The sequence below is a fragment of the Mus caroli genome, unplaced genomic scaffold (genome assembly GCF_978045245.1).
Source record: "Mus caroli unplaced genomic scaffold, Mus_caroli_1 scaffold_3, whole genome shotgun sequence".
In the NCBI taxonomy this organism is placed as follows: Eukaryota; Metazoa; Chordata; class Mammalia; order Rodentia; family Muridae; genus Mus; species Mus caroli.
Window position 1 is genome coordinate 14,888,259 of NW_028227258.1, and position 18,343 is coordinate 14,906,601.

Genomic DNA, 18,343 nt, shown 5'->3' on the forward strand with positions numbered 1-18,343 from the left:
GCAGGGAGTCTCTCTCTCTCTCTCTCTCTCTCTCTCTCTCTCTCTCTCTCTCTCTCTCTCTCTCGATCATAAGCATTCTCCGTAGTACATGAGTCTATGACCAATAAATATTAGTAAGAGGAAAAAGAGTTATATGCTGTGGTAGCAGTGGTAACTAGTATTTAAATGGTACTTTCTGTATGTTGAGGACTATTGCAAGCACTTGAACACTCTCATCCACCAGCCTAAATGTTGGGTATGATTCTCTTTCTTATAGACAGTATCTAAACTTTTGCTCCAGATCTGTATGATACAAATGGTAAACACGGTTACTTCTTAAAAGGAGGATTATAGAAAGTGTTACACTTTGAGTACGAAACACCGCCACTGGCTCAGGTACTAAAGCCCCTGCTGGTGGTTCTACCTGGGATGGAGTGGGAGGTGAGGTCTACCTGAAGGGAGCACGTTACCAAGGCAATGCTTTGCAGCTTATGCTAGGCTCTCAGTATGCACCTCTCTGCCTTCTGTGTGCATTGGCACAAACACACTCCTGATCCACAGTCTCTGCCACCTTGGTAGTCAACCCAAGCTCATCAAGTCAAGCAAATATGGACCCCAAACCCTTGGATGCCCACAAGCTAAAATAGATATCTCCTCCTCCTCTTTTATGTTTATGCCAGTCATTCTATCACAGGGACAAAATAATAACTACTACAGTAAGCTAAATATGTGCATGGTAAGTACTGGTTAAAGACTGTATGCTATTCTGATAATGTGCAAGGGCAAAGTCAGAAACCCAAAGCTTTTAGGGAAGGAAGAATGACACTGAACCTACCCTGAAGATGGCCATTAGGGAGCTACATAGACTTAGTGTGACCTCCACATTGAGAACAGTGGCAGGCTTTTCCTTAGCCTGACATCGCCTCCTCCCTAGCAGCCCTCATAAAGGGGTCACAGCTGGACAGAATGGACAAGTGACTAAAGGTCTCCAGACATGTTCTCTGTGAAATTTAATCCAATAAATAAAGCCTTCCCTTAGTTTTGGAAAAGCTTCATCATAGCTGTCAGTGTGTGTGAAGCACATCAGCAGGTCCACCCTTTTGACATTGACACAGGATGTCGCCATCTTACGTGGTTCCACAGGCCACAGGTTAGACACCCCTGTGAGAAAGACAGTGCCTGAGTCTAACTTGAGAGCTAAGAGAAATCATGATACAGTGATAAATAGTGGGAGTTGAAGCCCGTTGCTCTTTTTAGCACTGTGCTATTAGTATTAACTTTAAAAGGTTTATTTTAGCTTCCCTGCGCCATAGCTTTGACACGGTATCAGTCACTTTTCTGTTGTTATTATAAAACACCATGGCTAAGGCAACTTCAGAAAGAAAGCGTTCATTTGGCTTCTGGTCCCAGAGGTTCAAAAATCCATTAAAATGCGAAGGCATGGCAGCAAGCAGCCAGCCTGTCTGCTGGGACAGGAAGCCATTCCTCAACCACAGCCTTGAGGTAGGCAGAGTGAACTGGAATTGGCACAAAGCTCTAAACTCTCAGAGCCTTCCTCCAGTGAAAGTATTTTCTCCAGCGAGGCTGTACCTCCTCAGCTTCCCTAAACAGTGCCACCGTTTGAGACCAAGTATTCTGATGCACGAGTCTATAAGGGACTTGTCTTATTCACCCACCACAGTCACTAAGGAGCTAGGAGTAACACAGCCCATCAGCCAATAAGAGTACCCATGCCTTCCTCCACTGGCATTATCAGAATTGAAAAGCAGGAGTAAAAACCATGACTACATCAAGGGAGTGACATTTAAAAGGGTTCATCTGCAAATTCCACAGTGTTGTGTAGTTTTCCGATGTCACAAAATATTCGTGAAGCCTGCTTCTTCAGCCTGCAGTGGTGCAGGAGATACAGGTTGACTGAATCAAGCCCTATCCTCAGGGGATTCCTGCTTAGAAAGAAGTTCATTTTTCTCCTTGGCATCAGGAAAAAAAGGCAAGGCGGCCAGGGGAAAGAGCCCATGGCCTACACAGCATCCAAGTTCCTTGCACTTGGCCCTCCCTTGGGAGATATCTGATCTCCTAAACCCAGCCACCAGCTCAGAGCTCACCCAGATTGCCTGACCCGGGTCTCTAGGGACAGGCATACAGCATGATTTACAAATCTTCAAGACAAACAAGGGAATCTCACAACCAGCATAGTGTCCTGAGTAAGCGAGGGAAACAGTACTGAGGGAGGAGGTTGCCCAAGACTCGGGAAGGAAAATTACTGTCGGTCCTGTGTGCCCTGTAGCGGACAGACTGACTTCATTGTTCTGATGGCCTTGCAGCCAGGCCTCTCTACCTCTGAAGATCCTTCCTGCTTCACTTCCCTTTTCCCTTGAGAAGAGACAAAGCCAGGAAAGGCTAGATGACTTCCTGTCCAGCTGTGATTCAGGAGGAAGCTTAGCCACAAACCAGGTGAATAGAAGAACTTGTAGAGACAGGTCCCAGATAGATCCACCCCAGGGTTTCAAAGAAGGCAACTCCTTCGTCATGTATTGTAAGACCTTCCAAGTTCCAAAGGAAGCCAGCGGCTTCCACATTGATCAGCTGACTCAAGGTACCCAGCAGGCTCCCCGTGAATAAACCAGAGGCTTCACTACAAGATGACCCACAGGGACAGCACAGGACCTGTCATTGGGCTGAAACTTGTGACCCTTCTGTTTACCCTAAGTCCAGAACTTCTGTTCCTGGGAGCTGGATTGAAACTGAAAGAGAATGGCTATGATGGATTGCTTGTTGCCATCAATCCCCGGGTACCCGAGGATCTGAAGCTGATTACAAACATTAAGGTGAGTGGCAATTATGCCGTCAATAGCCGATAGTCAATTAATCGACTGATTAATTCAGACCTGTTGCCATCTTTCCAAAGCTAACCCCACCAGGTTTGAACTGGAGCAGTACAGAGCACATTTCCTAAGGACAGTGCTAACAACATGGTTATGGGCATGCTGGCTACATCACATCAATATATATATATGGGTAGCCTGCACTCACAGAGCCTTCGTCCATCTTTCTATTAGTTAGCATCTGTTGCCTTTGGGGTTCAGTTGTTGTTTTCCTATGTGACCGTTCTCCGGAGAGCAGCTTAGAGAAGTAAAAGTGGACTGTGGAAAAGAAAGCCAGATGTTTGAGTGATGGGGGCGGGGCGGGGGGGGAGCATCTTAAAACCATCCTGTGGCATCCCATTTCAAAGCTGGCAGTTCTCAAGGAAGAATGTCAATGCAGGCTGCCACAGAGAAAAATTCTCTCCACTCTCCCAAGTCCTCTAAGATTGTTGGATGTCCATTGTGGCATGGCAAGGGAGAATCGTCACCTACGATCCTATTCTATGGGATCGCCTAAAGTGAAAATAATGTTTTCAAAAGGCGCAGGCCTGAACGTGCTCAAGAGGTGTGACTTAGAGCGGTGTGCTGAAACTTGGGGAGATCATGAGTGCAAGCCCTAACATGTAATCACTGTGCTAAAATCTCTTTCAGGCAGCCATGCAATATCTTTTCCAAAAATGTTTGTTCCTGTGTTTTGGCAGGTTCATTCAAAGCCTGTTTACCTGATTTTCACTGTTGCTTCTGTGGCATCAGGAAAACAAGGATTTTCCATCTGACAGCTTCCCCTCTGTTTACATCTGATGGCTTCCCCTCTGTTTACATCTGATGGCTTCCCCTCTGTTTACATCTGACAGCTTCCCCTCTGTTCACATCTGATGGCTTCCCATCTGTTTGGTTACAGGAAATGATAACCGAGGCTTCCTTTTACCTGTTCAATGCCACCAAGAGGAGGGTGTTTTTCAGAAATGTACAGATTTTAGTACCTGCCACTTGGACGGCTCATAATTACAGTAGAGTAAGACAAGAATCCTATGACAAGGTAAGGACTTAAGATTCTATTAAAAGAGTTTAATTCAACTTGAGGGGGAGAAACTTTCCAAATATACTCTGTCCTTGATACTGGCATAGTGACATGCTATACTGTAAAGAGCATTACTGACAAAGCCCATGGGCATTATCTCATAGACCTTCTTCATTCATGAGAAAGGCAAGAGAGAAAAACAGAAACATAATAAATAGGTGTGACTTATTCAGCCGCACATTAAGCCAGATGCCATTGCTGATTCTGCTTCTCTGGGATCTCTCTTCTGTATTACACACGTTCCTGCCTCAGTTTTTAGAGGAGGAACAAGAGTCCACTTTACCCTGGTAAGGGTGAGCAGGGACCTGAAGAATCCAACTCTAGTGATCTCCATTTTCATCGTGTCGTTCACAGACACATCCGTGCTCAGAGAGCCACCCATGCCTGTAAAAATGCAACTGTCTTCTCATGACATGGTATAAATCAACAGACTTTGCCCTTAAATAACGTGATTCCAAGGAGAAAAGAGAGAATGGAGAAGGAAAAAAAAAGGTTGAGTGGCTCCATTTTCTTTTCTAACCACAAAATAGCTTAACCGTAAAGAATGCTAATAAACTGCAGATGATCTATAAATGTACATTGGTATGCACCTATGAATACATGCTAACACACTTTGAAAATTACTATGAATTAGAGCCCACTGTATGAGAAGAGCTATCTGTCACTTGGCATAAAATTTCCTCAGATTGTTTTAATCCTTTCCTTCCCCATGAATATTCCTTCAGAAATTGAATGGCTCAGCAGTGTAGAATGTAGGCCAAAGGCACAAAGATGTCGAGAGCCTTACAGAAGCGTTTGATTTTCCACCAGTCAGGAGCATTTGACAGAGTTTGCCATGGAGATAAGTAGGGGGCAGGAACAAACTGAGGAAACTAGTGTTCACTAAGCTGCTACCTTCCATTGAGGCATTTCTACATCTATTATCTAATTCCTATGCAATCTCAAGACCGTTGTTATCACAAATCAAGAATTCACTTATGTGAATGCCTCATACAAGGTAAGGGCTCTGTTCCATGTAAATAAGTAATAATTATTGATCCACAATTTGAATGTCTATTTAATGTCAAAATCCTTAGTGTTGGCACCACACTGTGTAGTCTCCATAAAGATTACATTAATGAACTTGTCCTTAGAGATAGTCTTAGAGATAGCACAGGACAAGACCAGGTTGTCAATGGCAGTGCCTTGATCTTATGGGATTTCTAAGTACAACATGTGCGATATGACCATATGTTTGCATACCATTTACATTAACCTCATAATGTCAATTACACAAACATAAGGTGATTGAGCCTCTACAGAGAGACATTGCTGGTTATGGCCAAGGTGAGGACATGCAAGCCCTTTGTACATCCCACCTTGCAATGCTCCTAGCTTCCAACAAATATAGGGTAATTATTATGAAAGCTACTTGTGCTCACTAGAAAGGAATCCTCAAATGTAGAAATATAGAAAATAGAAATGAAAATATATTCCCTCAGTGGCACACAAGACACACAACACTTGTAATCTATATAATTATGTCAAGTTTACCTACTTTTAAATTTTTATCTATTTTTAGTGTTTAGGACAGGATTTGACTATGTAGCTATAGTGGTCCTGGAACTTTCTATTTAGGCTGGGCTAGTCTCGAAGTCTCAATCCTCCTGTTTCAGCTTCCTAAGTACTAGGATTGCCAAAGTGTGCCACCACACCTGGCTCCCTGTCCCTATCTTCACTGAGCATCATCCTTACCTTCTGAGGGCTGCTTTGTGACAGCTGTCACCCTTTCTAAAACGAGAGGCACAATCATGTGCACAAAGTTTTGTTGCCTTAATGTCTAGATGAGTAAGGCTTACACGAGCTTTGAATTTAAGATGCTGCATTTTAACAGTAGTAATTGAAATGTTCAGGCACAAAGCAAAACATAACTCACTCGGAATGATACCATGCTCTTATTAGTTATGGAAATGAAAGACGGGGCTAAAGAGAAACACTGTCCTTTCACTTGCACTGACAGAGTAACGCGCAGACAGAGAGTGGCTCTAGGTCTTTGCCGTGCAGTCCTGGAGGGTATGTAAATACTATTAAATCTTCTTGACTTCACAGCTCTTTATAGTGTTATGATATCATAACTTTACAGTAGTGATGTCTGAGAATATGGGAGGGGAATAAAAGAAGGTAAGAAGTTCCATAGAAGACAGGATAAACTTTTTTTTTTAAATCTTTCTGAAAGTGCCAAAGAATTTAGCCAGTATTTAGCTATCAGAATATCCAAACTCTTAACTACCAGGCATTCCTTTAATTTTTAATCTGCTTTTAAATCATGCATACACGCCTACAGTAAAATTACTGTTTAAATTTCCTTAAAATGCATTTGTTTTAATTCAGGCAAATGTCATAGTGGCTGAGCAGAGTGAGGAACACGGAGATGACCCCTACACCCTACAGCACAGAGGGTGTGGGCAAGAGGGGAAATACATCCACTTCACCCCCAGCTTCCTACTCAACGATGAGTTAGCCGCAGGCTATGGCGCGCGAGGTAAGTTCAGCTCATACGCGAAGGTATGAGAGTTTGTGCTCCGGGCAGAAGAGACCTCTAAAACCTGCAACCTGTCAAGGACTTTCCATTCTAGCTAGAAGAGGTCACATGGCCATGGAACGGGATGTACAGGATGAGCTGGGAAGACCACAGACCAGATTAGGTCCAGAGTAGTGCTCTGGGAATTCAGTGAAGACAACCAAGCCAAGGGTGGTCAGCATATGTCTCACAAAGGAGAGGGTTAGCATTGTTTTCATTAATGGAAAGAAGAGAGGGCAGGGAGTGTGGGAAAATGCAGAGGAACGCATGGCTTTGAGGGAAGCCTTTGACCCATTGTCAAAGCAGAGCTTGGGTACAAAGGGAAATGCCAGCGTGCACCCCGCAAGCAGGTGGTGTGAGCAGCCTGGGATATCCACACTATGAAGTCCCCACTGAAGGTCATGCATACGGAAACAAACGCACCACATAGCTTTCAGGAGATGTCTCCGTGAGGGAATTCTGGAAGTGGGGAGCTACATGGGAACACTATGTGGATGTGCTCGGGAGGCTTGAATGAAGGAGGTAAAGAGAAAAGGATCAGAGCTGGAATACAAGCAACACAGACTGGCCACGCCCAGACACTCTGAAAGATCTCACTGATAATGTTTTCTTATGAAATCCTGTTGGCCCTGAGAGGTGAGTGGCCCAGCCTGTAGGAGTTCTGAATGGCTGGCTGCAGAGTAAACGTCAAGAGGTGTGTGCAGAGGCACTAAGAACAAGAAAGTCACTGGGAAATAGGGTGGAACGTGGAAAGGGGAAGCCACGGCTGGATTAGGCAGGAAGATGGCTAGGAGCAGCGGACTGAATATAGAGTGTCTGGCTGTGGTCAGATATGGACATCTGGAACTCAGGAGAAAGGTTATGATCACCAGCCTGCAGACTGGCAGGCTGTGTGTGAGCCATGAGGAGACATGAGTGAGAACAGGTCAGCCAGCCCAGGGCTAGCTCTAATCTGCAACTTTAATTTTGGTTCAATTTTAAATCGAACCTTTCAAATAGTTTTATTTTTTATGAAATTTAAAACTAGGTAGGTTTTGTATCCCTTCTAAGCAAGCAGGAGTAAAAACAGCCACGGGAGGCTGGGTCTGGCATAGCCTTGGTGGGGACAGAATGACATGGCTCCTGCCCTCGGAACAGGGCCAGTATGCAAGTGTTGATGGAAAAGGATGAATTATAAGAACAGCTTCATGAATCTAAAGGGACGAAAGCAGATGCACTGTGAGCCAACTTGGCAGAAAGATACTAAGGGAGGAGATAAAAATATTTAGGAAGTGGTGGTCGCAGGATACCCCACCCAGCTAAGTATTTTTGTTTATCCTTACAAAGACAGCAGACTCCTGAGTGCAGGGTGGGCCTGGAGCAGAGCATGGTTAGGTTCACGTGTGGTAGCAATGGTAATTTCAGGGTGGGGTCCCACCCAGCTAGCTTATCATCTGTGCTGACCAGGGGCAGGCAGATCTCTGAATTCCTTTGCAATGTTAAAAGAAAATGTGTGCTTGCTGTCTTCTAAGAATTAAGGGGCTGGGGTCACAGGATGCGGATTCACAGGATAATCAAAAGGAAACCTGGAGTAAACGACTGGACTGATATGTAAAATAAAAGAGCGGGCTTATGGTCTGCAGGAGATGGGCTATCCAGAATTATTATTATTATTATTTATTATTATTATTACTATTGCGAGACCTGTTTGGAGAACTGTCTTGAGCAGAGAATATAACAAGAGAAAGCTGTCTGGAGATGTCTCGAGCAGACCCTAGGCCACCAGTTTGGACCCACAATTTGACTTGGAGTCATTTGTTTCCTTCACAGGCAGACATCCCTTCTTGCAGAACCCCTCTCCAAGCTGACACTGGTCCTGGGCAATAGGACATTTCATAAAGCTTTTAAAAATTGGCTTTTCCTCCCTTCTGAGTGGTAACAGAGGTGTGTCCTCTGCTCTGGGTCTGCAGAGGATTCCATCAGTGCCTCTAGATCCGAGTCAGTCCGCACACACTTTCTCTTAATACTGTCAGCGGCCACTGTTTCCTCCCAAGATGCAAGCATTGCACAATGTGCCACAGCACAAGTCACTACAGCAAGCAGTCCCCAAGTTACAGAATGTAAACTAACTCAGAGGAAAAGGGGCCACGTGCTTTGTTTTGGGAAGGGGGTTGACACGGCAGCCTTCCAAGGAGAATAACTAACTTCTGAGCCGAACTTGGAAGGAAATCTAAGATTAGAGAGGACAAGATAAACCTGTGAAGGGTTTGATGGTAAAAATGAGTTTCCCGGAAGCAGAAGGGTTAAAGTTGGGATAAAAGAGAAGAGAGCATGGAAGCTGGAGAGGAAGTGGGTCCTGTGATCTCTGGCCCTCTCTTCTTCCCGGGTTCCTAGGTCTCAATCATGGCTGTAGACTGGGAAATGGCCTGCAAGAGAGCAAGCACGCTTGGGCACAGCTAAACTTAGGAAAGCTTTAGTTGATGGCAAGAATATGTTTTTTCCCCTTGAAACTAAGTCCTAAACCTACTGAGCTGCATGCTTGAAGCTGAGTAAGAACTTGTTAAACAGCTTCAGTGAGGGAGAGAATGTGGTACGCCCTGCCACTTCTGTCAAGTGGATGATGTCTAGCCGGCTTGGGAGCAAATGTTTTTCATGCTCCCCTTCTCTGATGGTAGGAGATGAGGTAGAAGGGAATGGGGAGAGAAGTAACCCAAATTTCAACTCTTTGGAAGTAGAGTATGATGGAGTGATACTGTCTTCACTGACCAGCAAGGCCTGTTGCTGAGATTTTAGGCACTCAAAAAGCTGAAACCCTCTCTTCTCCAGGCAGAGTGTTTGTCCACGAGTGGGCCCATCTCCGCTGGGGTGTGTTTGATGAATATAACAACGACAAACCACTGTACGTGAATGGACGGAATGAGATTCAAGTCACCAGGTCAGTGGTTTCTCTCCTATTTAAACTAACTACTGATTGGGTATATTGAATATTTTAAAAACTAGAAGAAAATATTTGAAGGTTTTTTTGTTTTGTTTTGTTTTATTATGGTAAGTAACTGGACATAGTGACACATGGTTATAAAGTTATAATCTGAGCTTTAGAGAAACAGAGGCAGGAAGACTGTCACAAATTCAAGGTCAGTTTTGTCCACACTGTGAGTTCCAGGCCAGCCAGGGCTATGTAGTAAGAGCTTGTCTCAAAAATGTAAAAATTAAAATAATTAATGAGAAGGTAGGTATTTTTGTCTTGATTTAATTATTGTATGACATAAAAATAAGTTAATAACCACAAGCCCGTAAAGCAAGGAGTAAATTCTTTCATTGTCGATTTTGATTTTTACTGAGTTTTAAAATGGACAAATGTTTATGCGCTTCAAATATGAACAGTAAAACGTTCTATCATTTGCCATCTTACTTTACACTCTTTTTATTCTGCTTCCTCTTATCACTTTGAATAACCATCTTGATTCACTTCCTATTTACCTTGGCTCTTCAAGAAAATTCAAATAAACACGAATATATATTTTTCTCATTCTTTTAAAAAATAATTTATAGTGTTCCATTGTGTGGTTATGATATAACTTATTCAAACAGTCCCCTCTTGCAAGACACGAAGATTAATAGCCACCTTGTGTGATTGTCAGTATCTCCGCAGCCCATAGCCCCATACACATGCTATGTTATAGTTATGCATAGAAATCCATACATTAAAAAGCTTTGGAGGATTCAGAGTCATGGGCTGTTCAGCTCGTAGATACAAACCATCGGTTTCATTTTCATATGACACCATTTCTCACTCACATAGTAATGTTTGGAATATTTTTAAGGAAGACAGAATCTTTCCATAGATCACCATTATGGATTTGTTCTCCCTGAAGTCCAGTGGAGCGCTGATTCAGGATGTTGCTGGCCTAGTGCTTACTCCCCCAGAGACCCTCTAAGTTTCCCTCCACCTTGTCTCTCCCTGCTTGCTAAAGATTTTGGCAATACGGAATGCTTGTCCAAATTCAAGGCTTTAAAATCAAATGGAGGGACTATATTTCCAAATTAATGTATTTCCTGAAGAGAACATTAAAAAATATTTATACATGACTACTGAGCTATAATCCTTAAAAATTATTAGAAAAGATAATCAAGAAAAAACCATGTATTTCTAAAGAGACCCAGTTCCTAGTTTCTTATCCACTTTCAGGTGTTCATCTGACATCACGGGCGTTTTTGTGTGTGAAAAGGGCCTCTGCCCCCATGAAGACTGCATTATTAGCAAGTTTTTTAGGGAAGGATGCACATTCCTCTACAACAGCACCCAGAATGCAACTGGATCAATAATGTTCATGCAAAGTTTACCTTCTGTAAGTACATCCTTGGGACGACAAACTCCTTCCTGTAAGCTGCCACTTCTTTCTCAGATGCACAGATACGTCTAAGTATGTAGAAGGTGGAACTGTTATTTGCTGGAAGCCTGCTCCAGCTGGGGAAGGGACCAAAGTGGGATGCAGCTTTGGACGAGGGCTGAAGACTTATAATTTTGCTATTTGTTTCTGGCAAAACAACTAAAACCATCTCTTAAAACTCCTAAAAATTATTTGAATCAAATCAGGAATACTATAAAATCATTAATTCATCTAAACAGCATTCATTTATGGACGTTTATCTTTGTTGAATTTCGGGAAATCTGCCCAATAGAGTGGGCTTGTGCCCAGGAATCATTAGATTATGCAATGGTGATAGGAAAGGCATACCAGGAGTAAGAAGCAGTCCTGAGATGAAATCTCTGAAGGTCCTGCAATTCAGAGCTTTCTCATTGCAGCCAAGCAAAGCGGTGGGCCAGCTTTAAGAAAATAAAACTTATTTGCCTTTAGTGTTTCCTAGATGGCTCCTGACAATTAAGAGTCATTAGAGCCCGAGGAGCGACAGTCCATTTAGTCTTTATCTTATATATTAAAAAAAAAAAAGTCAGGGGCTGGAGAGACGGCTCAGTGGTTAAGAGCACTGACTGCTCTTCCGGAGGTTGTGAGTTCAAGTCCCAGCAACCACATAGTGGCTCACAACCATCTGTAATGGGACCCCATGCCCTCTTCTGGTGTGTCTGAAGACAGCTCCAGTGTACTACACGTATACATAAAATAAATAATTCTTTAAAAAAAAGTCTCCTCCAGATGATAACAAATATAGATTGTTTTGAAAAGCAAAAGTCCTCTTTCCAGGGAGAGTGCTCAATGAGACAACTTTTGAGGTCACGGGATGAGGAGCCATGTGTTGTCCTTCCCTCTCGGTCACCTCTTAGGATGAGATATGAGGTTTTCAAGAATGAAGGAGCCAATGACTACACTCATCTCACCTGCGGTTCTCCTTCCTTTGTTTTCAGAGAAATGTTGTCCTTCAAAAGACAGACAAACTAGCCCAGGGAGGGAGCTGACCCTCAACTCTGCACCTAAATCTTGTCAACTAATATTTCATGTTAACTCACAAAAGATGAGTCTGGACATCCACTTAAAAACTGATATTTATTTATTTATTTATTTATTTATTTATTTATTTATTTATTTATGTCAATTTTTTAAATCAGGTATTTTCTTCATTTTACATTTCCAATGCTATCCCAAAAGTCCCCCATATCCTCCCCCCACCCAATCCCCTACCCACCCACTCCCACTTCTTGGCCCTGGCATTCCCCTGTACTGAGGCATATAAAGTTTGCAAGACCAATGGGCCTCTCTTCCCAATGATGGCCCTGACTAGGCCGTCTTCTGATACATATGCAGCTAGAGACACGAGCTCCAGGGGGTACTGGTTAGTTCATATTGTTGTTCCACCATAGGGTTGCAGACCCCTTTAGCTCCTTGGGTACTTTCTCTGGTTCCTCCATTGGGGGCCCTGTGATTGAACATTCTTTTTTTTTTTAATATTTTTTTATTATGTATTTTCCTCAATTACATTTCCAATGCTATCCCAAAAGTCCCCCATACCCTCTCCCCGACTTCCCTACCCACCCATTCGGATTTTTTGGCTCTGGGTTCCCATGTACTGGGGCATATAAAGTTTGCATGTCCAATGGGCCTCTCTTTCTAGTGATGGCCAACTAGGCCATCTTTTGATACATATGCAGCTAGAGTCAAGAGCTCCGGGGTACTGGTTAGTTCATAATGTTGTTGCACCTACAGGGTTGCAGATCTCTTTAGCTCCTTGGATACTTTCTCTAGCTCCTCCATTGGGGGCCCTGTGATCCATCCAATAGCTGACTGTGAGCATCCACTTCTGTGTTTGCTAGGCCCCGGCATAGTCTCAAAAGAGACAGCTATATCAGGGTCCTTTCAGCAAACGCTTGCTAGTGTATGCAATGGTGTCATCGTTTGGAGGCTAATTATGGGATGGATCCCTGGATATGGCAGTCTCTAGATGGTCCATCCTTTTGTCTCAGCTTCAAACTTTGTCTCTGTAACTCCTTCCATGGGTGATTGTTTCCAATTCTAAGAAGGGGAAAAGTGTCCACACTTTGGTCTTTGTTCTTCTTCAGTTTCATGTGTTTTACAAATTGTCTCTTATATCTCGGGTATACTAAGTTTCTGGGCTAATATCCACTTATTAGTGAGTACATATCATTTGAGTTCTTTTGTGATTGGGTTACCTCACTCAGGATGATGCCCTCCAGGTCCAACCATTTGCCTAGGAATTTCATAAATTCATTCTTTTTAATAGCTGAGTAGTACTCCATTGTGTAAATGTACCACATTTTTTGTATCCATTCCTATGTTGAGGGGCATCTGGGTTCTTTCCAGCTTCTGGCTATTATAAATAAGGCTTCTATGAACATAGTGGAGCATGTGTCCTTCTTACCGGTTGGGACATCTTCTGGATATATGCCCAGGAGCAGTATTGCTGGATCCTCCGGTAGTACTATGTCCAATTTTCTGAGGAACCTCCAGACTGATTTCCAGAGTGGTTGTACAAGCTTGCAATCCCACCAACAATGGAGGAGTGTTCCTCTTTCTCCACATCCTCGCCAGCATCTGCTGTCACCTGAATTTTTGATCTTAGCCATTCTGACCAGTGTGAGATGGAATCTCAGGGTTGTTTTGATTTGCATTTCTCTGATGATTAAGGATGTTGAACATTTTTTCAGTTGTTTCTCAGCCATTCGGTATTCCTCAGTTGAGAATTCTTTGTTTAGCTCTGAGCCCCATTTTTTAATGGGGTTATTTGATTTTCTGGAGTCCACCCTCTTGAGTTCTTTATATATATTGGATATTAGTCCCCTATCTGATTTGAGATAGGTAAAGATCCTTTCCCAATCTGTTGGTGGCCTTTTTGTCTTATTGACGGTGTCTTTTGCCTTGCAGAAGCTTTGCAGTTTCATGAGGTCCCAATTGTCAATTCTCGATCTTACAGCACAAGCCATTGCTGTTCTATTCAGGAATTTTTCCCCTGTACCCATATCTTCGAGGCTTTTCCCCACTTTCTCCTCTATAAGTTTCAGTGTCTCTGGTTTTATGTGAAGTTCCTTGATCCACTTAGACTTGACCTTAGTACAAGGAGATAGGAATGGATCAATTCGCATTCTTCTACATGATAACAACCAGTTGTGCCAGCACCATTTGTTGAAAATGCTGTCTTTCTTCCACTGGATGGTTTTAGCTCCCTTGTCAAAGATCAAGTGACCATAGGTGTGTGGGTTCATTTCTGGGTCTTCAATTCTATTCCATTGGTCTACTTGTCTGTCACTATACCAGTACCATGCAGTTTTTATCACAAATGCTCTGTAGTAGAGCTTTAGGTCAGGCATGGTGATTCCACCAGAGGTTCTTTTATCCTTGAGAAGAGTTTTTGCTATCCTAGGTTTTTTGTTATTCCAGATGAATTTGGAGATTGCTCTTTCTACTTCCTTAAAGAATTGAGTTGGAATTTTGATGGTGATTGCATTGAACCTGTAGATTGCTTTTGGCAAGATAGACATTTTTACAATGTTGATCCTGCCAATCCATGAGCATGGGAGATCTTTCCATCTTCTGAGATCTTCTTTAATTTCTTTCTTGAGAGACTTGAAGTTTTTATCATACAGATCTTTCACTTCCTTAGTTAGAGTCACGCCAAGATACTTTATATTATTTGTGACTATTGAGAAGGGTGTCATTTCCCTAATTTCTTTCTCAGCCTGTTTATTCTTTTTGTAGAGAAAGGCCATTGACTTGTTTGAGTTAATTTTATATCCAGCTACTTCACCGAAGTTGTTTATCAGGTTTAGGAGTTCTCTGGTGGAATTCTTAGGTCACTTATATATACTATCATATCATGTGCAAAAAGTGATATTTTGACTTCATCTTTTCCAATTTGTATCCCCTTGATCTCCTTTTGTTGTCGAATTGCTCTGGCTAGGACTTCAAGTACTATGTTGAATAGGTAGGGAGAAAGTGGGTAGCCTTGTCTAGTCCCTGATTTTAGTGGGATTGTCTCAAGCTTCTCTCCATTTACTTTGATGTTGGCTACTGGTTTACTGTAGACTGCTTTTATCATGTTTAGGCATGGGCCTTGAATTCCTGATCTTTCCAAGACTTTTATCATGAATGGGTGTTGGATCTTGTCGAATGCTTTTTCCGCATCTAACGAGATGATCATGTGGTTTTGGTCTTTGAGTTTGTTTATATAATGGATTATGTTGATGGATTTCCGTATATTAAACCATCCCTGCATCCCTGGAATAAAACCTACTTGGTCAGGATGGATGATTGCTTTAATGTGTTCTTGGTTTAGGTTAGCAAAAATTTTATTGAGGATTTTTGCATCTATATTCATAAGGGAAATTGGTCTGAAGTTCTCTATCTTTGTTGGATCTTTCTGTGGTTTAGGTATCAGAGTAATAGTGGCTTCATATAATGAGTTGGGTATTGTTCCCTCTACTTCTATTTTGTGGAATACCTTGTGCAGAACTGGAATTAGATCTTCTTTGAAGGTCTGGTAGAACTCTGCACTAAACCCATCTGGTCCTGGGCTGTTTTTGGCTGGGAGACTATTAATGACTGCTTCTATTTCTTTAGGGGATATGGGACCGTTTAGATGTTAACTTGATCCTGATTTAACTTTGGTACCTGGTATCTGTCTAGAAATTTGTCCATTTCGTCCAGGTTTTCAGTTTTGTTGAGTATAGCCTTTTGTAGAAGGATCTGATGGTGTTTTGAATTTCTTCAGGATCTGTTGTTATGTCTCCCTTTTCATTTCTGATTTTGTTAATTAGGATGTTGTCCCTGTGCCCTCTGGTGAGTCTAGCTAAGGGTTTATCTATCTTGTTGATTTTCTCAAAGAACCAACTCCAAGTTTGGTTAATTCTTTGAATAGTTCTTGTTTCCACTTGGTTGATTTCACCCCTGAGTTTGATTATTTCCTGCCGTCTACTCCTCTTGGGTGCATATTCTTCCTTTTTTTTCTAGAGCTTTTAGATGTGTTGTCAAGCTGCTAGTGTGTGCTCTCTCCAGTTTCTTTTTGGAGGCACTCAGAGCTATGAGTTTCCCTCTTAGAAATTCTTTCATTGTGTCCCATAGGTTTGGGTATGTTGTGGCTTCATTTTCATTAAACTCTAAAAATCTTTAATTTCTTTCTTTATTCCTTCCTTGACCAAGGTACCATTGAGAAGAGTGTTGTTCAGTTTCCACGTGAATGGTGGCTTTCCATTATTTATGTTGTTATTGAAGATCAGCCTTAGTCCATGGTGGTCTGATAGGATGCATGGGACAATTTCAATATTTTTGTATCTGTTGAGGCCTGTTTTGTGACCAATTATATGGTCAATTTTGGAGAAGGTCCCGTGAGGTGCTGAGAAGAAGGTATATCCTTTTGTTTTAGGATAAAATGTTCTGTAGATATCTGTTAAGTCCATTTGTTTCATCACTTCTGTCAGTTTCACTGTGTTCCTGTTTAATTTCTGTTTCCACAATCTGTCCATTGGTGAAAGTGGTGTGTTGAAGTCGCCCACTATTATTGTATGGTGCAATGTGTGCTTTGAGCTTTACTAAAGTTTCTTTAATGAATGTGGCTGCCCTTGCATTTGGAACATAGATATTCAGAATTGAGAGTTCCTCTTGGAGGATTTTACCTTTGATGAGTATGAAGTGTCCCTCCTTGTCTTTTTTGATAACTTTGGGTTGGAAGTCGATTTTATTCGATATTAGAATGGCTACTCCAGCTTGTTTCTTCAGACCATTTGCTTGGAAATTTGTTTTCCAGCCTTTTACTCTGAGTTAGTGTCTGTCTTTTTCCCTGAGATGGGTTTCCTGTAAGCAGCAGAATGTTGGGTCCTGTTTTTGTAGCCAGTCTGTTAGTCTATGTCTTTTTATTGGGTAATTGAGTCCATTGATATTAAGAGATATTAAGGAAAAGTAATTGTTGCTTCCTTTTATTTTTGTTGTTAGAGTTGGCATTCTGTTCTTGTGGCTGTCTTCTTTTTGGTTTGTTGAGGGATTACTTTCTTGCTTTTTCTAGGACGTGATTTCCATCCTTGTATTGGTTTTTTTTTCTCTTATTATCCTTTGAAGGGCTGGACTCGTGGAAAGATAATGTGTGAATTTGGTTTTGTCATGGAATACTTTGGTTTCTCCATCTATGGTAATTGAGAGTTTGGCCGGGGATAGTAGCCTGGGCTGGAATTTGTGTTCTCTTTGTGTCTGTATAACATCTGTCCAGGATCTTCTGGCTTTCATAGTCTCTGGTGAAAAGTCTGGTGTAATTCTGATAGGCCTGCCTTTATATGTTACTTGACCTTTCTCCCTTACTGCTTTTAATATTCTCTCTTTATTTAGTGCATTTGTTGTTCTGATTATTATGTGTCGGGAGGAATTTCTTTTCTGGTCCAGTCTATTTGGACTTCTCTAGGCTTCTAGTATGTTCATGGGCATCTCTTTCTTTAGGTTTGGGAAGTTTTTTTCTATAATTTTGTTGAAGATATTTGCTGGCCCTTTAAGTTGAAAATCTTCATTCTCATCAACTCCTATTATCTGTAGGTTTGGTCTTCTCATTGTGTCCTGGATTTCCTGGATGTTTTGAGTTAGGATCCTTTTGCGTTTTGTATTTTCTTTGATTGTTGTTCTGATGTTCTTTATGGAATCTTCTGTACCTGAAATTCTCTCTTCCATCTCTTGTATTCTGTTGCTGATGCTCACATCTATGGTTCCAGATTTCTTTCCTAGGGTTTCTATCTCCAGCGTTGCCTCACTTTGTGTTTTCTTTATTGTGTCTACTTCCCTTTTTAGGTCTAGTATGGTTTTGTTCATTTCCATCACCTGTTTGGATGTGTTTTCCTGTTTTTCTTTAAGGACTTCTACCTGTTTGGTTGTGTTTTCCTGTTTTTCTTTAAGGACTTGTAACTCTTTAGCAGTGTTCTCCTGTATTTCTTTAAGTGAGTTATTAAAGTCCTTCTTGATGTCCTCTACCATCATCATGAGATATGCTTTTAAATCCGGGTCTAGCTTTTCGGATGTGTTGGGGTGCCCAGGACTATGTGGGGTGGCAGTGCCTTGTTCTGATGATGGTGAGTGGTCTTGATTTCTGTTAGTACGATTCTTATGTTTGCCTTTCTCCATCTGGTAATCTCTGGAGCTAGTTGTTATAGTTGTCTCTGGTTAGAGCTTGTTCCTTAGGTGATTATGTTAGCCTCTATCAGCAGACCTGGGAGACTAGCTCTATCCTTAGTTTCAGTGGTCAGAGTACTCTCTGCAGGCAAGCTCTCCTCTTGCAGGGAAGGTGCCCAGATATCTGGTGTTCAAACCTGCCTCCTGGCAGAAGTTGTGTTCCACTCACCAGAGGTCTTAAGATCCCGTGGAGGGTCCTGTGAGGAACTTGGGTGTGTCCAGAAACTCAGCACATAAGGAACCCCGGTGCTGGAGTGGACCGGAAGGG

The 18,343-nt window shown here is 42.1% G+C and overlaps 1 protein-coding gene across 1 annotated transcript in view; it reads left to right on the forward strand.

Annotated features, from left to right (window-relative positions):
* The first annotated feature begins 2,571 nt into the window (after positions 1–2,571).
* Positions 2,572–18,343, forward strand: part of LOC110291549 (calcium-activated chloride channel regulator 2) — a 34,241-nt gene continuing 18,469 nt past the window's right edge. The window contains exons 1-5 of the mRNA XM_021158758.2: positions 2,572–2,807; positions 3,745–3,882; positions 6,295–6,445; positions 9,290–9,398; positions 10,653–10,812. Coding sequence (XP_021014417.1) covers positions 2,622–2,807; positions 3,745–3,882; positions 6,295–6,445; positions 9,290–9,398; positions 10,653–10,812 — 744 coding nt within the window. The 5' untranslated portion in view covers positions 2,572–2,621. The remainder of the gene's footprint in view (positions 2,808–3,744; positions 3,883–6,294; positions 6,446–9,289; positions 9,399–10,652; positions 10,813–18,343) is intronic.